At 41.5% G+C, this 20,046-nt stretch overlaps 1 protein-coding gene across 3 annotated transcripts in view; it reads right to left on the bottom strand.

Annotated features, from left to right (window-relative positions):
• Positions 1-20,046, bottom strand: part of LOC130222051 (gastrula zinc finger protein XlCGF57.1-like) — a 429,619-nt gene that overhangs the window by 242,550 nt on the left and 167,023 nt on the right. The window contains exon 3 of one of the 3 annotated variants that reach the window (XM_056454672.1): positions 18,292-19,214. The exons of the other annotated variants lie outside the window; for them this stretch is intronic. Within the exon in view, the coding sequence (XP_056310647.1) occupies positions 18,292-19,214 (923 nt within the window). The remainder of the gene's footprint in view (positions 1-18,291; positions 19,215-20,046) is intronic. 3 annotated transcript variants of the gene reach the window in all.

Genomic DNA, 20,046 nt, shown 5'->3' on the forward strand with positions numbered 1-20,046 from the left:
TGGACTCAGCCGTCAGCTTTATCAGCTCTACCACCGCCTCAAGGATGGTCATTTCCAGCAGGCCAAGAGACATCAGCTCCACCAGCTCCATCACCATCGTCTCCACAATGGTCTTCTTTTCCGCCACGGGATGGTCTCAGCTTCCAGCAGGCCAACAGCCATCAGTTCCACCACCGCCTCTGAATCGTCAACGTGCTTGGAAAAAGGGGAGCCACCAAAGAAGTGTCACACAAAAGAACATTATCATTATCATTGTAAAACATGTGGCCACCCAAAAAGCAAACTTACACGCCATTCCCAGGTTAAAGGAAAGTGGTACTGTCCAGCATCTGGCCAGACAATTGGAAAGACTCTCTTTAGACTCCGTGGAAAGACTCTCTTTAGACTTGTTTGGAATTTCATACATACATACATACATACATACATGCATACATTTTCATACATACATTATCTTTTAAGTTGGTGCATTTAAACTGCATTTTGCAAATTAGAATTTAAAGAAAAGCTCTTAAAGATGTTTAAATAAACAACAAAAAAAATTGTTAAATTAAGATGTATTTGTGGTTATTGCTATTATAATGTACTTATATATATATATATATATATATATATATATATATATATATATATATATATATATATATATATATATAATTTTACTTATATATCTTTAAATGATGTTTTTATTTTCATTTTTACTGTTGTTGTGTAGTTATTTATAGTTATAGTTAATAATAATAATAATAATAGTGTTACGGTTTCTTAAGTTTGTAATTGTCTTATTAAAATGTAAGTTTGTTTTATTATTAGGTAAACATTTAAAAAATGCATTACCAAATTAATATGAATAGTAGTATATTGATTAAAGTTACAATTATTAAAGTTATAATAATAATTATTATTATGTAATTAATTAATTTGTTTACATTATTAAAGGTCATGTTTAATTCATTTATATTAGTTATATATTTTATTCAAGTTCTGTTTTTAATATTATACTTTATATATATATATATATATATATATATATATATATATATATATATATATATATATATATATATCATATTTTAGATTAATAATATAAATGTAATTATCATATGTATCATAACTTTGTAAGTTTTATTTTTTCAATTTAGAAAAAAGTGAACGAGCTTATTTGCGAAGAGGTAAATTAAGTAATTATAGATTTAAAAAATTTTGTTAGTTAAAATGAGGGAAAATGTGAAAAATCAATTCAAATTAATCAGAACTTCACATTTACATTTTTAAAAATGTTCCCTTTATTGTTGTTTTATCATTTTTTACATTTCCCTCTGATCCCCTCCCCCCCCCTTGTTTTTCTCTCATTTTTTTCTTTTTCCCACATCTTAGCAGTCCTTTTCGACCTGTCCTTGGCCGAGTGGTTAAGGCAATGGATTAGAAATCCACTGGGGTCTCCTTGCGCAGGTCATCAATTGTTTGCAATTCCAGTGTTTCTTGGGAAAAGCATTGTGCTGGTAGGAGGAAAAAAATAAGTGTGTGCTCACTGAACAGAAAGGGGCATATCATAGGGAGGAACATACCACATAGGGGCCACAACGGCTGTCTGGCAACTCACCGTGATTGGATTGTGGTTAGTACTCTGCATTGTGGCCGCAGCAACCCCGCTTCGAATCCGGGTCACGGCAGGCTTCCTTACAGTGACATTGGCGTCACGCCCCCCTCTTGCCACCTGTTTTGTACAGCCCACTTTTTAGTGCACGCTGCAACTCTGACACGTCACAAGCGCTTAAATTTGAGCTAACACCCCAGTGATCCCGGATAACTCAGTCGGTAGAGCGTCAGACTTTTCATCTGACATTTCTGGGTTCAAGTCCCTGTTTGGGCGTGTAAGCCAACTTTTGTAGAGCGTGGAGGATTCGGACTACCTTCCTATCCATCTCAGCATGAATCAACGTTTATCCTTTCCTCACCATCTTGTTTCTTATTATTTTTATATAATTATTTGATTGTTTGAATGAGTAATTAACTTTGAATTGATTTTAACTAATAAGTAAGTTAACACATTGCTTAACATGAGAATGTTCAGTGCGTTTGCCTGTCTCTTTATAACTTTTTCAGGAGCCACCAAACTAGGTCAGAGGTCACGGTGACCTTGAGTGGAGCTGAGGGCTGAGGACCGGAAGCAACTGTCTCCATTGTTATTTCTATGAGTTAATACTATCCAAAATGTCTTAAGGGATTTTGCTGTTTTTACGGTTAATTCTTTCAAGGTGATTCTACTTTTTATTCAAGATAGACTTTGTGTAGTAAGGATATAACTCCCTGAATGTAGATTACACCGGTTTTTAACCAGTTTTGATAAAGACGGCTGAGACTACACTCAGCCTCGGATAAGAAACAGATTATACTTTACGTGTGTGTGTTCTATTTGACTGTAGATCCGTTTCACAGGTCTGGAGTCAGCTCTAAACAGTCTAGTCGATGTCTGACGTTTATGCTTGAGATACTGTTCAGAATTGTATGCACGCACCCCACGTGGAAATTTTCCTAGTCTATCTGTGTTTTATCCAATCAGGTTAGAACACCTATATGCGTGACGCAGTTAATGACCTTATGTGAGAGTATAATTGTTATTGATTTGTGATGGTAAGCAGAGCGCTCTAGGAACTCATGGCGAGTGTTGAAGCTGGCTTCTGCTGATGTAACTGCAAACTATCTTCAGTAAACTTTATTTATTTAAATCTCTGACTCCGGCTCTTCTTCGTCTGACAGACTGGTCATTCTTTGGGTTAAACTGCATACCATCCCTACAAGCGACATCTATTGCTGGTGAGCTCTTGCTTGCTCTACATGTCATCGGGCAGCACGACCAATGCGCCAGGCAAGAGCGCAATGGAAAGGTCAAGCTTCGTAGTCGTGGCCGAGTGGTTAAGGTGATGGACTAGAAATCCATTGGGGTCTCCCTGCGCAGGTTCGAATCCTGCTGATTACGTCCAGGCTGCGCGCAGGATTTAGTTTGCGACTTTACTTGATGCTTTGCAACTCCAGTGTTTCTTGGGAAAAGGGATGTGCTGGTAGGGAAAAGCGACAAAAATAAAACCGCAGCGCGTACCAGCTGACTGCCCTGGGGGCCCTCCATTTTCAAAGACGTATGACAGAGAGTGAGGCTCCAGCGGCTGTCCTGTGGCTCGCCGTGATCGTATAGTGGTTAGTACTCTGCGTTGTGGCCGCAGCAACCCTGGTTCGAATCCGAGTCATGGCAGGCTTTTCAAGGTGGCATTGGCGTTGCACTCTGTGATGCCATCCATAATCTCCAGCCTCCTTTTAATGCAGGCTGTGCTAATGGCACGTCCTGAATGTTTGATTTGTGATTGTAAGCAGAGCCCCCTAGGAACTCATGGCAAGTGTTGAAGCTGGCTTCTGCTGATGTAACTGCAAACTATCTTCAGTAAACTTTATTTATTTATTTATTTAAATCTCTGACTCCGGCTCTTCTTCATCTGACAGACTGGTCATTCTTTGGGTTAAACTGCATACCATCCCTACAAGCGACATCTATTGTTGGTGAGCTCTTGCTTGCTCTACATGTCATCGGGCAGCACGACCAATGCGCCAGGCAAGAGCACAATGGAAAGGTCAAGCTTTGTAGTCGTGGCCAAGTGGTTAAGGCGATGAACTAGAAATCCATTGGGGTCTCCCCATGCAGGTTCGAATCCTGCTGACTACGTCCAGCCTGCGCGCAGGATTTAGTTTGCGACTTTCCTTGATTGTTTGCAACTCCAGTGTTTCTTGGGAAAAGGGATGTGCTGGTAGGGAAAAGCGACAAAAATAAAACCGCAGCGCGTGCCAGCAGACTGCCCTGGGGGCCCTCTATTTTCAAAGACATATGACAGAGAGTGATGCTCCAGCGGTTGTCCCGTGGCTCGCCGTGATCGTATAGTGGTTAGTAATCTGCGTTGTGGCCGCAGCAACTCCGGGTCACGGCAGGCTTTTTAGGGTGGCATTTTCGTTGCACTCTGTGATGCCATCCGTAATCTCCAGCCTCCTTTTAGTGCAGGCTGTGCTAATGGCACGTCCTGAATGTTTGATTTGTGATTATAAGCAGAGCGCCCTAGGAACTCATGGCAAGTGTTGAAGCTGGCTTCTGCTGATGTAACTGCAAACTATCTTCAGTAAACTTTATTTATTTATTTATTTAAATCTCTGACTCCGGCTCTTCTTCGTCTGACAGACTGGATATTCTTTGGGTTAAACTGCATACCATCCCTACAAGCGACATCTATTGCTGGTGAGCTCTTGTTTGCTCTACATGTCATCGGGCAGCACGACCAATGTGCCAGGCAAGAGCACAATGGAAAGGTCAAGCTTTGTAGTCGTGGCCGAGTTGTAAAGCGATGGACTAGAAATCCATTGGGGTCTCCCTGCGCAGGTTCGAATCCTGCTTTAGTTTGCGACTTTCCTTGATTGTTTGCAACTCCAGTGTTTCTTGGGAAAAGGGATGTGCTGGTAGGGAAAAGCGACAAAAATAAAACCGCAGCGCGTGCCAGCTGACTGCCCTGGAGGCCCTCCATTTTCAAAGACGTATGACAGAGAGTGAGGCTCCAGCGGCTGTCCTGTGGCTCGCCGTGATCGTATAGTGGTTAGTACTCTGCGTTGTGGCCGCAGCAACCCTGGTTCGAATCCGAGTCACGGCAGGCTTTTCAAGGTGGCATTGGCGTTGCACTCTGTGATGCCATCCATAATCTCCAGCCCCCTTTTAGTGCAGGCTGTGCTAATGGCACGTCCTGAATGTTTGATTTGTGATTGTAAGCAGAGCGCCCTAGGAACTCATGGCGAGGGTTGAAGCTGGCTTCTGCTGATGTAACTGCAAACTATCTTCAGTAAACTTTATTTTTTTATTTATTTAAATCTTTGACTCCGGCTCTTCTTTGTCTGTCAAAGCTTCCTTGTAGAAGCTGCCCTTGCATTAAGAACTGTGTGGATGACTGAAGACTCACATTCTGATAATAAATGGTTGGTCCCAGCGGCCACACCCATAACTGTAGACATGCTGGATCTGGATGCCAAATATGACCATCTAGTTGAGACAACAGGTCCCTCCTGCCTGGAAGTTGTCTCGGTTGGTTCACCAACAACGTTAGGAGTAAGGGAAACCATGGTTTGGACAGCAACCGTAGTGCTTTTAGAAGTACATGGTGTCGGCCCTGGGCAATCCTGTGCAATGTCTCCCATATCAGAGGTATTGGAGGAAAAGCATAAAGAAGGCAGTTTGGCCAGTCTTGTGACAGCGCATCCTTTCCTAATAGGCTGGACCCTTCCGTCTGAGCAAACCTCAATGGGCAATGAGCTGTGTCTCTCGTTTGCAAATAGGTCTACCTCCGCCCTGACAAACTCTGTCCAAATGTCCTGGACTACATCTGGATGAAGTCTCCACTCCCCTGGATCGATCAGATTCCTGGACAGAGCATCTGCAGTCTGATTGACTACCCCAGGCAGATAAACAGCCCTTTGTGATGCAAATCGAGGTAGAGACCACGTGAGAATCATGTGCGTGAGACGCAACAAACTCCTGGACCTTGTACCTCCTTGGTGATTCAAATTGAACACTGTTGATGTGTTGTCCGACCGGATTAGGACATGTCGACCCAGGGCCAGCCAATTTGCCCGCATCTCCAACACATTGATATGGTCCCTTGACTCGTCCCTTGACCATCTGCCATTGATACCTCTGAGGTTCCATACTGCCCCCCAACCCATAAGGGACGCATCGGTTGTTATAACCTCGCGGCGGGAGGAAACAATCCCTAACGGTACTCCGGCTGTCAAAAAGGCTTGGGACTTCCATTTGTGAAGGGCATGCATGCAACCCTGAGCAACGAGATTTCGTCAATAGCGATGATGAGATGGGTCTAACCACAGAAGATTGTTCCATACCTGCAGGGGCCGCAGATGGAGCAATCCCAGGGGAATTACACAAGAGGTTGCCGTTTACATCCTGATCAACCTCAGGAGCACGCCGTACTGTAGAGATACTCCCAAACGAAACTGGCTCAAGAGGTTCAGGATGTCTGTCGTCTGAAACTGAGATAGGGAGGCACGCATCGATAGTCATCCCGATGAATGTGATTGACTGTACAGGGGACAAGCAGCTCTTTACTCTGTTCACTGAGAGACCCAGCCTGGTCACATGGTCCAGCAGCAGCTGCGTATTGTGCACCAATTGAGCCCTCGTTTGAGCACACACCAGCCAGTCGTCCAAATATAGCAAGATTCGTACCCCCTGGGCCCAAAGGGGAGATAGGACAGCTTTCTTGCATCTTGTAAACACACTGGGAGCTAGGGCGAGACCAAATGGTAGAACTCTGAACTGTTAACTTCTGCTCTTGAAACTGAAACGCAGAAACTTTCTGTGATGCTTGGCAATCGAAACGTGAAAAGATGCATCCGTCAGATCTACAGTTGTGAACCAATCTCCCTTTGCAAAGGACCGAAGAATATTGGTCACACGTAACATACGAAAGGGAAGTCTTTTCAGAAATCTGTTTAACCTTATTAAATCCAATATTGGATGAAAACCTCTGTCCCACTTCGGAACCGGAAAATAAGTCGAGTAAAAACCCTCTTTCTGAACCAGAGGATGAACTTTTCCAACAAGGAACATATCTCTCTTGAGAGAGCTGCAGAATGTGATGGGTCTGTCACGACTGTTGGAATTAGACCTTGGGGGGCCGGCAGCGGAACTGTAGGGTGTAACCCTTGCACATGGTTGTCAAAACCCACGTGTCTGACACCGTTTTCTCCCAGTAACTCAACTGATGGCTTGTGAAACAGCGGACTGCCGGCCCAATCATCTCAGGCCTTAAAATTCCGGCCTTTAGGAGTTGGGGGGGTGGGTGTTGGGCAATTTAGCACGTTTTTCCAACACCTCTGATACATCTGGCCCAAAAAGATGTCCTGGCACAATAGGAAGGTCCCTCAGTGTCTTTTTATAGTCCTCTGACAATTTAGCCTGAGCGAGCCATACTTGCTTTCTAGCATTTAGTAGTGTTGCTGTAAGGGACCCCAGTTCTCGAGTCACATGCCCCATAGCAAGCAAGGCTGTCTGTAAAAAGCGTGGAACTGAAGGGTCCACCTCAGCGCCTAGCGAATTAGAGGCAGCCAAAATTAATTGGCAGACAGTATTTTCAGCCCTGGTAATGTAGGAAGCTGACTCGTAAGCCTTCTTCAGAAGGGAATCTGTAGGCCACACTGACCGCTAGGGCATCGGACATTTCTCCTCATTGCTTCATCTGGTGACACTAAAAGCGCCGCAACTGTCTGTTCAACTTCAGGGACATTCCTCACACCAATAGACTTTGCCTGAGCCATAGAGGCCAGAGTGCGAGCAGTTTTGGATCTTCTTTTGGCCATGCCTGCCCCCTTAAGAGCATTTGAAAATTCTGCAATGATATCCTTGCATGCTGGCATAACAAATGTATCCACAGATAGAGGACTGTGGAAAAACACATTAGATTGAACAGGATGAGCAGGGCCATTATCAAGGCCAAGACGGGCTACTGCCATCCTAAGGACTTCCAATGCATCATCATCTTTGTGTGGGGCATTGTCAGAAGAATGATGAGAGCCATTCTCGGATACAACAGTCCCAGTATGTCTTACTAGTTGGTCATCAGGCCCAGGAACGTCAGCCTGACATTGCTCCTGAAAATGAGAGTCAGAAGCACATGTCGACATAATGTCGAAGAGGGGACTGTGGCCACTTAAAGAGGCAAATGGTGGTTTCTCGCTAGAGGAATGAGAATGAGCTTTCTCAGCAAAGGGCCTAGCAGCAGAGATGTCAGATACTGGATCAGCTGGTTGAAGATTTTGTAACAGGTATCCAGCCGTGTGCCTACTGTTTAGGCTAGGTTTCTTAAGACGAGGAGCTCCAGAAGCTACCAAAGCGCGACGTTTTTTTCCCCTCTTTAGGCAACGCTAGACCCGCTGGTAACGCAACAGCATCCTGATTGTGGCTCAGCGCAGCCAAACGCATCTGTCTCTCTGACAGGGGCAGCAAACTACAATGCGGGCACGGATCAGTTAGTGCGTCTTTCAGATGTTGAACGCCGAGACAGGATGGGAAGATATCGTGTATGTCATCTGGGAGAAGCTCGTTATGACAGAGATTGCAAGTCATCGGGAAAGCCGTGGAAATAGCTTGATTAGCCATGAGAAGGCGTCGAACTGACCAACCAAATACCACGGCTAGTACTGCTGGCTAACATTAACGATATAACGCGCGAAAAATCACCCTAACCGTCGATCGAAATCTGGATCTCTGGATGCACCGAGAGAAACAGAAAACAAGAAAAATGAACACTAGCAAAAATATATTGATAATCGTCCATGGTTAGGACTGCTGGACAGAGCGGAGCGTATGCCCAATAACAGCCATGAAAGAGAGAAGAAGAAAAAAAACACACACTTGCGGTAGAAAAAGTAGCCTCCGGATAGCACCGTGAGGTAATTGTCACATAAACACTAAACGCAGTTTGGTGAAAAACCTCCGGATAGTACCATGAGATGATTACCTCGGACATAAAAGTGAGTGTCACTGTGTTCAATCTCCAGATAGTACCGTGAGATATATGCTTATAACTCAGATGCTTACAAAAAATACAGCGTCTCACCCCTGGATAGTACTGCGAGGCAATTGACACTTATATATTACAGCCGAATGTAAGATAATGAAGAAAAACTTACCCGCAGTTCACAATATAATAGACTGAACAATCCTAGATCAGTAATTGCACAAAGACCAACCGTAGTCCGAAGACGTCAAAAAATCGTCACAGCTCAGGAGGACGAGAAAAACTTTCTGCTCTTACCAAAGAGCTGCACTCGATGACAAAAATAGTTCAACGACCAAAATCCAAAGGCGTGAAGCAAAAAGAGGCAAGGCGCAGAGCTGTAGTGGATTATATACCTCAGCTCAATTCGCATCACCATGTGACTTTGTTGGTATATTGTTCCTTGGTCTATCCAGCTGCCGCTGCGATTATCCACTGTGTAAACAGCGTCTCTGGCGGTCAGGAGGAATGAAACACAACTTAAATTCATGCTAACCAACAAATGATCAAAGGAAATATATTAATGTAATTCAAATATATAAAATATGAATTGATGTTTACATAAAACTTAAATTATTTTGTTCTATTAAAATAATTTTTTAAAAGATTTTGTCAAATAGATTTTTTTAGAATCATCCACCTTAGTTTTGTGGCTAAAAAGTATAGGTTCAGGCACCGTTTTTGGCAGCGGTATCGTTTTAAAAGTATCGATTTAGCATCGGTATCGAAAAAAAAACCAAACGATACCAACCATAACTAGATATTAAAGTTTGAGGACAAACTTTATGGTGGCTTGAAAAGCCGAGTCTGAATTAGCATGTTACTAGCATGAATTAGCAAGTAACTAGCATGATTCTAACATAAATTAGCATGTAACTAGCATGATTCTAGCATGAATTAGCATGTTACTAGCATGTTTCTAGCATGAATTAGCATGATTCTAGCATGAATTAGCATGTTACTAGCATGTTTCTAGCATGAGTTAGCATGTTACTAACATGTTTCTAGCATGAATTAGCATGTTACTAGCATGATTCTAGCATGAATTAGCATGTTACTAGCATGTTTCTAGCATGAATTAGCATGTTACTAGTATGTTTCTAGCATGATTTAGCATGTTATTAGCATGATTTTAGCATAAATTAGCATGTTTCTAGCATGAAGTAGCATGTTATTAGCATGATTCTAGCATGAATTAGCATGTTACTAGCATGATTCTAGCATAAATTAGCATGTTACTAGCATGTTTCTAGCATGAATTAGCATGTTACTAGCATGATTCTAGCATGAATTAGCATGTTACCAGCATGATTCTAGCATGAATTAGCATGCTATTAGCATGATTCTAGCATGAATTAGCATGTTACTAGCATGATTCTAGCATGAATTGGCATGTTACTAGCATGATTCTAGCATGGATTAGCATGTAACTAGCATGATTCTAGCATGAATTAGCATGTTACTAGCATGTTTCTAGCATGAATTAGCATGTTACTAGCATGATTCTAGCATGAATTAGCATGTTACTAGCATGATTCTAGCATGAATTAGCATGTTACTAGCATGTTTCTAGCATGAATTAGCATGTTACTAGCATGATTCTAGCATGAATTAGCATGTTACTAGCATGTTTCTAGCATTAATTAGCATGTTACTAGCATTTTTCTAGCATGAATTAGCATGTTATTAGCATGATTCTAGCATGAATTAGCATGTTACTAGCATGATTCTAGCATGAATTAGCATGTTACTAGCATGTTTCTAGCATGAATTAGCATGTTACTAGCATGATTCTAGCATGAATTAGCATGTTACCAGCATTATTCTAGCATGAATTAGCATTTTACTAGCATGATTCTAGCATGAATTAGCATGTTACTAGCATGATTCTAGCATGGATTAGCATGTTACTAGCATGTTTCTAGCATGAATTAGCATTTTACTAGCATGATTCTAGCATGAATTAGCATGTTACTAGCATGATTCTAGCATGAATTAGCATGTTACTAGCATGTTTCTAGCATGAATTAGCATGTTACTAGCATGATTCTAGCATGAATTAGCATGTTACTAGCATGATTCTAGCATGAATTAGCATGTTACTAGCATGATTCTAGCATGAATTAGCATGTTACTAGCATGATTCTAGCATGAATTAGCATGTTATTAGCATGATTTTAGCATGAATTAGCATGTTACTAGCATGTTTCTATCATGAATTAGCATGTTACTAGCATGTTTCTAGCATGAATTAGCATGTTGTTAGCATGATTCTAGCATGAATTAGCATGTAACTAGCATGGTTCTAGCATTAATTAGCATGTAACTAGCATGTTACTAGCATGATTCTAGCATGAATCAGCTTGTTTCTAGCATGAATTAGCATGTTGTTAGCATGAATTAGCATGTTACTAGCATGGCTAGCATGTCACTATCGTGTTGCTAGCACCTTTCTAGCAAGATTAGCATGTCAGTAGGATGTTAAAACTGTTAGCGTGTGTTAGAATAGCTAGTCACAGTCTCTGGGACAGTTGCTAGGGTGCTGAAATTGGTTGCTAGGGAGTGGCTAGTAAGTTTAAAGGTAATCAGTGATTGGCTGCTGGCTAGACTGAGTTGAATGAGGCCAGACTCTAGTCTGTAGGACAGTCTGATGCAGAGTTATGAGCTCACAAAGGTTGATCCAATGTTAAGTAAATGGGAGTCTTTTACAATGGAAGTCTATGGGACAGTTGCTAGGGTGCTGTAAGTGGTTGCTAGGGAGTGGCTAGTAAGTTAAAAAGTCATCAGTTATTGGCTGCTGGCTAGACTGAGTTAAATGAGTCCAGTTAGAAGTCTGTAGGACAGTCTGATGCAGAGTTATGAGCTCACAAAGTTTGACCCAATGTTAAGTCAATGGGACTTTTGGGATTTTTCTGGGTCGTTTTTCGGAAAACCCAAGGTCGGATCAGTTAGAAAAGATATAGCAACCCGAGTCAGACCAGTTTGAAGGTTTGACGAAAGTTTGAAGTATGTAGCTTGAAAGGCCTAGGAGGAGATACACTTAGAAATTAGTCTCAGAAGAAGAAGAAGAATAATAATAAGTTTAAGATAGATAACAGTATGCTGGCTTTTCAAGCCACCATTATTATTCCTAATTCTTTTAAAGTTAAAAACATCTTTCCTTATTAAAAAAGCAACACCTCTTCCAGATTTACCATCACCATTATTATATATAATAACCCTTTGCCACATCTTTTTTAAATCGTCCATTGCATGTTCTATCCAGTTTGTTTCTTGTAAACCTATCACTTTCTTGTTTTTACATTTCTCTTATTTTCTCAAATGTATCTTTTCCTATCAGTGCCCTTGCATTAAAAGATACACAATTTAAAACCATTAAAAGAAATAAAAATGAAATTAAAAACCTATACATCTTTATTTAACGCTCTTAACCAACAACCCCTTCCGTTAAGAGACAAAGATTAAAGGCATTTAAAAATAACTCAAATATTTAAAAATCATCATTTCTCTTCATCTTCTTCCAGTCCCCTCAACACTTCATACCTATTCACATATTTAGCTCTGTTCTTTGTTCAGACTTTTTTCTTTGCTATTAACACATTTGGTTTTACCTTTAAAGTTCTTCTTCTTAAAAATCCTCTTTCCACTTTGTTCTTCTCCACATTTTCCTACCTTGTTTCTTCACCCCTTGCCATTCCTTCAGCTTGACCAGTATTATTTAGTTCCTATTTTTCCACAGTGCTTAAAAAAGTTTTAAAACTGTCCGATATTTCCATTCTGACCACTGTTCATTTTGTCCTGGGATCCGTTCTTCATACATGGATTACTCAGTTAGCTAGATTTGGATATTGACGATTTGATTTTGGATCGTTTAGCTCTTCAAAACTCATCTGAGAGTTTGATGTCATAGCAAAAGTTATGTTAGCTCAAACCTGCTAGGCTCATTTCATAAAAACAGAATTAGATTGGGTCAGTTCAAGCAAGTTGCTAAGGTGTTGCCAGGCGGTTGCTAAGGTGTAGCTATGCGGTTGCTAAGGTGTTGCTAGGCAGTTGCTAGGTGGTTGCTAAGTTGTTGCTAGGCGGTTGCTAAGGTGTTGCTAAGGTGTTTCTAGGTGGTTGCTAAGCGGTTCCTAAGGTGTTGCTAGGTTGTTGGTAAGGTGTTGCGAAGCGGTTGCTAAGGCGTTGCTAGGTGGTAGCTAAGGTGGTTGCTAAGGTGATGCTAGTTGGTTGCTAAGGTGTTGCTAGGTGTTTGCTAAGTTGTTGCTAGGCGGTTACTAAAGTGTTTCTAGGTGGTTGCTAAGTGGTTCCTAAGGCGTTGCTAGGTTGTTGCTAAGGCGTTGCTAGTTGGTTGCTAAGGTGTTGCCAGGCTTACTCAAAAGAAAATATGGGAAAAGTTTTGTTTTTTACCCAGACATTTAAAAAGTAATTGCACATATGGAGAAATTATGCAGGGGTAGCGAAAGCATCTTGCTATATTAAAGTTATTGCAAGACAGAGAGGAGGGAGGGTTTTGAGAAGAGGGAGGAGGAAATAGTGCTGGGATAGCAGAGGTAGAGGGGCGGGGTACATAGCTGGTGGATCTTGGGGTTTGTAGTTCTTTGTCGGAGGAGGGAATTATGAAGGGACAGGAAGTGGTCATGTGCAGATTTGAATGGCAGACCACGCAAGAAAGAATACGGTATCCTTTGAAAACTCTGTTGTGAAGATCAGTATCCATGGCCCCCCAGTAGAGACACTGATTCCACTGAGTAACGCAAATAGCGCATTTTGCAGAAAATGGTACGTGGTACATGTAACAATGTGTTCCCCTATAGGGGATGGCCTCCTATGGGGAAAGACTGAACAGATGGTTTCTGTATAACGTGCAAATGCTACATGAAATTCAGCTAATGAAAGTGTGCGGGGTTGGGAGCTAGCGGTTGATTTAAGTGTAACAATGAATTCGCCGCAATCCACCTGTCGTTCTGCTGAGGGAGGTGCTATTGGTGAAAGGAGTGTAGAAAGGTCGATGTCAGCACCTGATAGGATGAGGTTCTTGACGGCGTTGGAGATCAGGGGTGGTTCCAGTACTGGAGCATTATGCGTGTGAGGGATTGAGTCAGCACGTAGTAAGGGGCATACAAAAAGATTTTCAAAATAATTATTTTTAATAAAGGTCAAAAAAGTTTGACAATAGTTCAAAAAAGAAATAAATGAAACAATTGAAAAATCAATAAACTAAAGAAATAAACAAAATTGAGTTCAAACCAAACAAACCATGTCTAAACCAAAAACAGAACTCCTCGAAATGACAAGACAGAGCCCATTTATACAAGAGGTACTAGTCCACAATAAACAAGAAGGGGGAGACAAAAACAGACAATTTACAACAAAAAACTAAGCCAAATATCTAATTACAAATATAAACAATAGTAAAAAAATTCTAAATAAAAAGCAAAACTAAACATAAATCTGAAGAAACAAATATTGCAAATCATTAATAAACTTAAACTAAACATCAGCTCTCCCTCCAAGCCATTAAGCCAATGGTATCGGCAGGCGGAACCAAAAGATGGCAATTGGCGGCATGACGGCCCTTTAGTATGTCAGACCACACCCGGAAACTCCATTCCTCATCGGCACTGCAGCACGGTAACTTAAACTCAAAGAAAACTAAATTAACAAAACACACAGTAGAGATAACTAACTTTGTGTGCACCCAAAATAGTAATGAATGTACTGTGAACAATAAAGAAAAATATCGAGAAACAGAAACGTGTATGTGTCTTATCTAAACCAAATATGAAAGAAACGAAATGTATAAACAGTAACTCAATTTAACTTAACCAATAAACAATCTTAAATGAATGTGTATAATGCGCTGTGTGTGTGTGCGTGCATGCCTCACTCTTAATGTGTGGCCACCACACTGGCCATCACAATGCGGAATGGGAAGGGGCGTGGCTGTGGTTAGGGTGAAGGGGGCAGTGCGAAAGAAATGTGAGTAGGAAGAGTAGAATGTTGGGGAGGGTTAGTAATGGAGGTGGCGTGCTTGGTGAACGGATGTAGAGGAGAAAAAGGTGGGGATACTGGAAGAGGGAAAATGAGTAAGGAGAGGAAGAACTGGGCAGAAATAAGCTGGGCTGAAGAGTGAGGGAGGTAGGAAGGGAGAGAGAATTGAGGAGGGTTAAGGGTGGAAGGGATGGCTGGAAGAGTAGGGCTGGAGTTTTCACTGAAATGTGGAGCTGGAGCCCAAGTGAGGAAGTGAGGAATGATGATCTTGCGGAGGCATATGAAGAAGCTGGAGAAGGTGGGTGGCGATTTGGAGTGACAGGAGATGGAGATTGCATGCGGCGTTGGGTCCTTGCTGAAGTAGAGCGGATAGGCCTTCGGCCTCTTATTGGAGCCTCGGTATTGAGTCGGCTTCCAGGCTGAGCATGGTGTTGTTGAGCCGGGGCTGGTGTTTCTGGGAGAGCTGAGATTTCATTCCTGTCCATGTTGCTGTTGATGATGTGAGAGTAGTTTTGATGCTGCTGTTTTGTTATTTCCGCTGTTGTTGTATTGCTGCTGCTGTTGTTGTTGGTTTTTTCGTAGTCAGATGACGGTAATGGAATTGTTGATGGGTTGTAGAGAGATGTTGAATTTTAGAAGCTTGTGAAGAAGCTGGAGCAGTCCTGTCAAGAGCTTTCTTCGGAAAACGAAGATAAGGGAGTGACTTTTTGCTAAGCTTCTTATGGTGAGTTTGGATTAATCTGATTGGCTAACTAATAATTGTAGATGAGAGCAATATATTGCAATTTATTTGCAATACATTGGTGTAAATGAAGAACTAGTATCAGAAACATTAGTTGTCTTGAAACATTTGATGTAAGATTGTAACAAACGTACAAGATATTTTACCACATGAAATTACCAAGCAGTCTGTTAATGACTTACACTGAGCATAATGGTACGGGGCGTGGGCCTCCCATCCATGGCAACTGCTCATTGGAAGACAGCGCCATTGGGATGGGCCAAACCAGATCACTTAAAAACCTTACGCAACAGTAAAACTTTGCTTTTCGCATTAGCTTGCTCATGGTCACTGCTGCTCTCTGCCCCCTCTCGCCTTGCTCTCGGACACTGCACGCAATCGGGTCGCAAAGAATTTTCCATGCAACCTCTTAAAGTTTAGAAATCGATGAAACCGCAAAAAAAATCTGCAAACCGACTCTCAGCAGAGTCTGTCACCCCGGTAACCTAGGACAACTTCCACTCACAAGCGAGTGAATCCCAAGGACGTCAATGAAGCCGAGTCACCAACCAATCAGGAACGCTGTGTTTCGTCGAGGCCAGTCAGCGAAGGAAACTCATACAAATGTTGTCTCTTGCTGATCTGGTGCAAATTGATCTGAAGCAGTTAAAGGTAAGCCAAATCTCTGCTTTTGTGGTTTCTCAAGTGTGATTCAAAGATTAGTAAGAAGAGCTAAAATTAATTCGGGATGGTTGTCAACTCATTTTGCACAAGCACCAGAATAGAGAACCACTGCTCTGAGGTACTCAAAATAACAAACTATCATACTCAAACTGAATTGCCTTCCTTAAGTTACTTCTCTACTTCAGTATATCCCTGTAAATATTTCTTTACAATATTTAAAACAGTTTGATAACTTTGTCATTTAATTTCTCTTGAACAATAAGCACCCTAGGTTGCATAGGAGTACCTTGCATCAGCCAGATGATTAAAAAAAAGGGTTGGGGCTTCCTGAGCATTTATTTCATTTTAATGCATTCAATCTCGCGCACTGCTCCATCACTCTTGAGACAGCTCCATCTTGATTTATAGTTGAACAAGCCATCCTACTCCCCCCTCCCCACCACCACAATGTCTATCCATCCATCTATTTATTCATTTTATTTTGTAAATGTGTTATTTTTGCAGCTGATCTCTCTGAATTTTACTGACAGAATTTTAGGTGCAGGCTAGGACTGTCTCTGCCATTTGCAGATAACATTGTTCTTTTGGCTTCATAGACATGGACCTTCAGCCTGCAGTGGGACGGTTTGCTGCTGAGTGTGACATGGCAGGGAGAGAAACAGCACCTCTAAGTCAGAAACCATGGTGCTTGACTGGAAAAAAGTGGCCATCTCCAGTTTGAAGGAGAGTCCTTACCCCAAATTGAGTTCAAGTATCTGCGTTTTTTTCACGAGTAATAGAATGTGAGATTAAAAGATGGATCAGTGCAGCGGCAGCAGTAATGCAGTTGATGTGATTGTCTGTTGTGGTGAAGGAGCTGAGGCGAAAGGCAATGTTCTCAATTTACCGCTCAATCTAGGTTCCTACTCGTACCTATGGTCATGACTGAAAGGACAAGATCTCGGATACAACCGGACACATTTTGCAAAGTGTTATAACCCGCTTGTTTGAGTCGCAACATAAAAGAGAGATGAGCCAACAAAATAGCCTGAATGCAAATTATTTATTATAAAATGTAACTCATAGAACAATCAATCAAAACAACTAGCAAATGTCTAGGGATAATAATTAAGATAAAAAATTAGGATATGATCACAACACTTTAACTACATGATAAAAGTAATGCAAAACTATACCATAAGGTTAAAGAGTCAATGAGATGGCAGGTCTTGAAATGAGGACTCCTGAGTAGCCACAGCGTCCTGGGGTAGCTAACACAACAACTTTTATAAACCTATTGAGGAGTAATGCAGGCATCCAATCAGGATTTACCACATACTCCAATGTGGAGTCTTGGGATCATCACAGTGTATTAATATTGGTACAAATGTATCCGCACCTGTACAATAAATTTCAAAGAGATTTTAAGCTGCTGTTTGCCAGATGTTTATGAAACTGTTCTTCTCTCAGCCGCCATCGTGTTTACGGTAAACACGAGGAACGCAACACATTTACAACCCCACCTACTGCAATGTAGGAGTGTTGGAAAACAGTATACCATCACTCAGCCTTTTCAAACATTATTCAGACATGAAACATCCTGTGAACATGAGAAAATGTTTTGCTGCATTTATGTTATGTGTGCAACTTTTTGTCCATGTATTTCTTAAGCTGCGCCGAAGGAGCGAAACTCTGTAGACACTGATCAGATCTGTATGGTTTCTCTCCAGTGGGAATCCTCTTCTGTGTTTTCATATGTTTTCACTGAATAAACCTCTTGTAACAGTGTGAACAATTGTACGGTATCTCCAGTGTGAATTGTCTGGTGCAGTTTCAATTTTGGAGCTGTAATAAAAATCTTTTCACACTCAAGCACATATACTCTTTCACAGCAGTGTGGATCTTCATGTGTTTAAGGTCTGAGGAGTTGCTGAAACTCATCTCACACTGAATCTGCGGTCACACTAGAGTTTGAGCATACAAAATTCTGTTGTACAGCTCTGCGAAAAGGGGCAGGATTAAACAAGATGATTAGACATTTAAAAAAAAGTGAGCGATTGGTCCATATTTTACATTTTGGTCCAGCGAGGTCATGTTTTGATCTTCGATTGGTCTGACACAGTCAAGTGATGCGATTTCGCAGGTCAGAGTTCACCAAGCTTGAACTTTGCAAGGTAGTGAACTGCGAAACTTGATGCAAGAACTTGCGTTTCCGGTCTGACGCATTCACGTGCATATGAATGGAAGTCTATGGGGAGAAAAGTCCAGTGTGACCACGGCTTAGGAGCAGGTGAATGATTTCTCTCCAGTGTGGCTCATCATGTGAAGATTAAGGGATGATGATTTGCTAAAACTTCTCCCACACTGAGTGCATTTAAATGGTTTCTCTCCAGTGTGGATCCTCATGTGTTGATTAAAGTTTGATGAGTACTTAAAACTCTTCCCACACTGAGTGCATGTGAATGGTTTCTCTCCAGTGTGGATCCTCATGTGTTGATTAAGGGATGATGAGTTGTTAAAACTCTTCCCACACTGAGTGCATTTGAATGGTTTCTCTCCAGTGTGGATCCTCATGTGTTGATTAAGGGATGATGAGCAGTTAAAACTCTTACCACACTGGATGCATGTGAATGGTTTCTCTCCAGTGTGGATTCTCATGTGTTTTTTAAGGTGTGATGATTGGCTGAAACTCTTCCCACACTGAGTGCATGTGAATGGTTTCTCTCCAGTGTGGATCCTCATGTGTAGATTAAGGGATGACGATGTGCTGAAACGCTTCCCACACTGAGTGCATGTGAATGGTTTCTCTCCAGTGTGGCTCATCATGTGTAGATTAAGGTATGATGATTGGCTGAAACTCTTCCCACACAGAGTGCATGTGAATGGTTTCTCTCCAGTGTGAATCATCTTGTGTAGATTAAGGGATGATGATTTGCTGAAACTCTTCCCACACTGAGTGCATGTGAATGGTTTCTCTCCAGTGTGGATCCTCATGTGACTATTAAGGGATGATGATGTGCTGAAACTCTTCCCACACTGAGTGCATGTGAATGGTTTCTCTCCAGTGTGGATCCTCATGTGAATTTTAAGAGTTTCTTTTCTTCCAAAACTCTTTCCACACTGAGTGCAGGTGAAACGATTCTTGTCTCTCCTTTTCAAAATACCATCAGTCTGTAATTTACTTTTTTCATCAATTTTGTCATGATGTTCCTCCTCTTTACTCCGCTCATTCTCTTCAATTAAGTCTGAAATAAAGAAATAAAACATTAGTTTTCATTAAGTCTTAAAAACTCTCTTCAAAAGCTAAAAATTGAAAAGACACTGGAAACATTGGCTACACACTGAAATTTTGAGGCACATTAAATGTAAAATAACAATAGTTCCAGAACCCACAATAGTTGATTAATACACTAGATCAGGCTGACAATATCCGTGATAAGGTGGATTGACTGAAAGGAGACTGCTTCGATGCTGCTTTTAGTGATGTTATAACGTTCTAAAGGTAGGGCTGGGTATCGCGTTCAATACTTTTTAAGCACCGACCGAATCGTCTCGATACTATCGAGTATCGAAAAAATAATTTTCGTTCTGTACCAAATTTCGATACCCAAGGGTATACTCTTGTCAACGTCAGTGAGCTAGAAAACCTGCATCCTTAACGTGCCCGGATCAAACGCTGGTGATTGGCTGCGGCGAGGCTGTCTTGAAAATCAAGTTATGGCGGTTACGCCCACTCGCACAGAGTCAAATGTCAAATTGTCAAACAGACATACAAAATCAGTTAACTTTTAGCACTTCTTGCTTGTGTACCGTTAAAGTTACGTTTAAGGCTCCGTTTACACTGCCAGTTAAATGAGACCCAATTCCGATTTTTTGCTCATATGTGACAGATCGGATCTGTTCTATGATCGTATAAACAGAAAAAAAAAAAAACGCATGCATTCGGATATTCAGCGATCAGTTTCAGGTCTCCTTCATATGTGGAAATAAATCAGATATAAAACGGATATGTGACAATACGACCGTCATGTACACAGGCAGATCGGATTTATTGAGGCGTTCTGTTCTGATCATCAT

Source organism: Danio aesculapii, chromosome 4 (assembly GCF_903798145.1).
Source record: "Danio aesculapii chromosome 4, fDanAes4.1, whole genome shotgun sequence".
In the NCBI taxonomy this organism is placed as follows: Eukaryota; Metazoa; Chordata; class Actinopteri; order Cypriniformes; family Danionidae; genus Danio; species Danio aesculapii.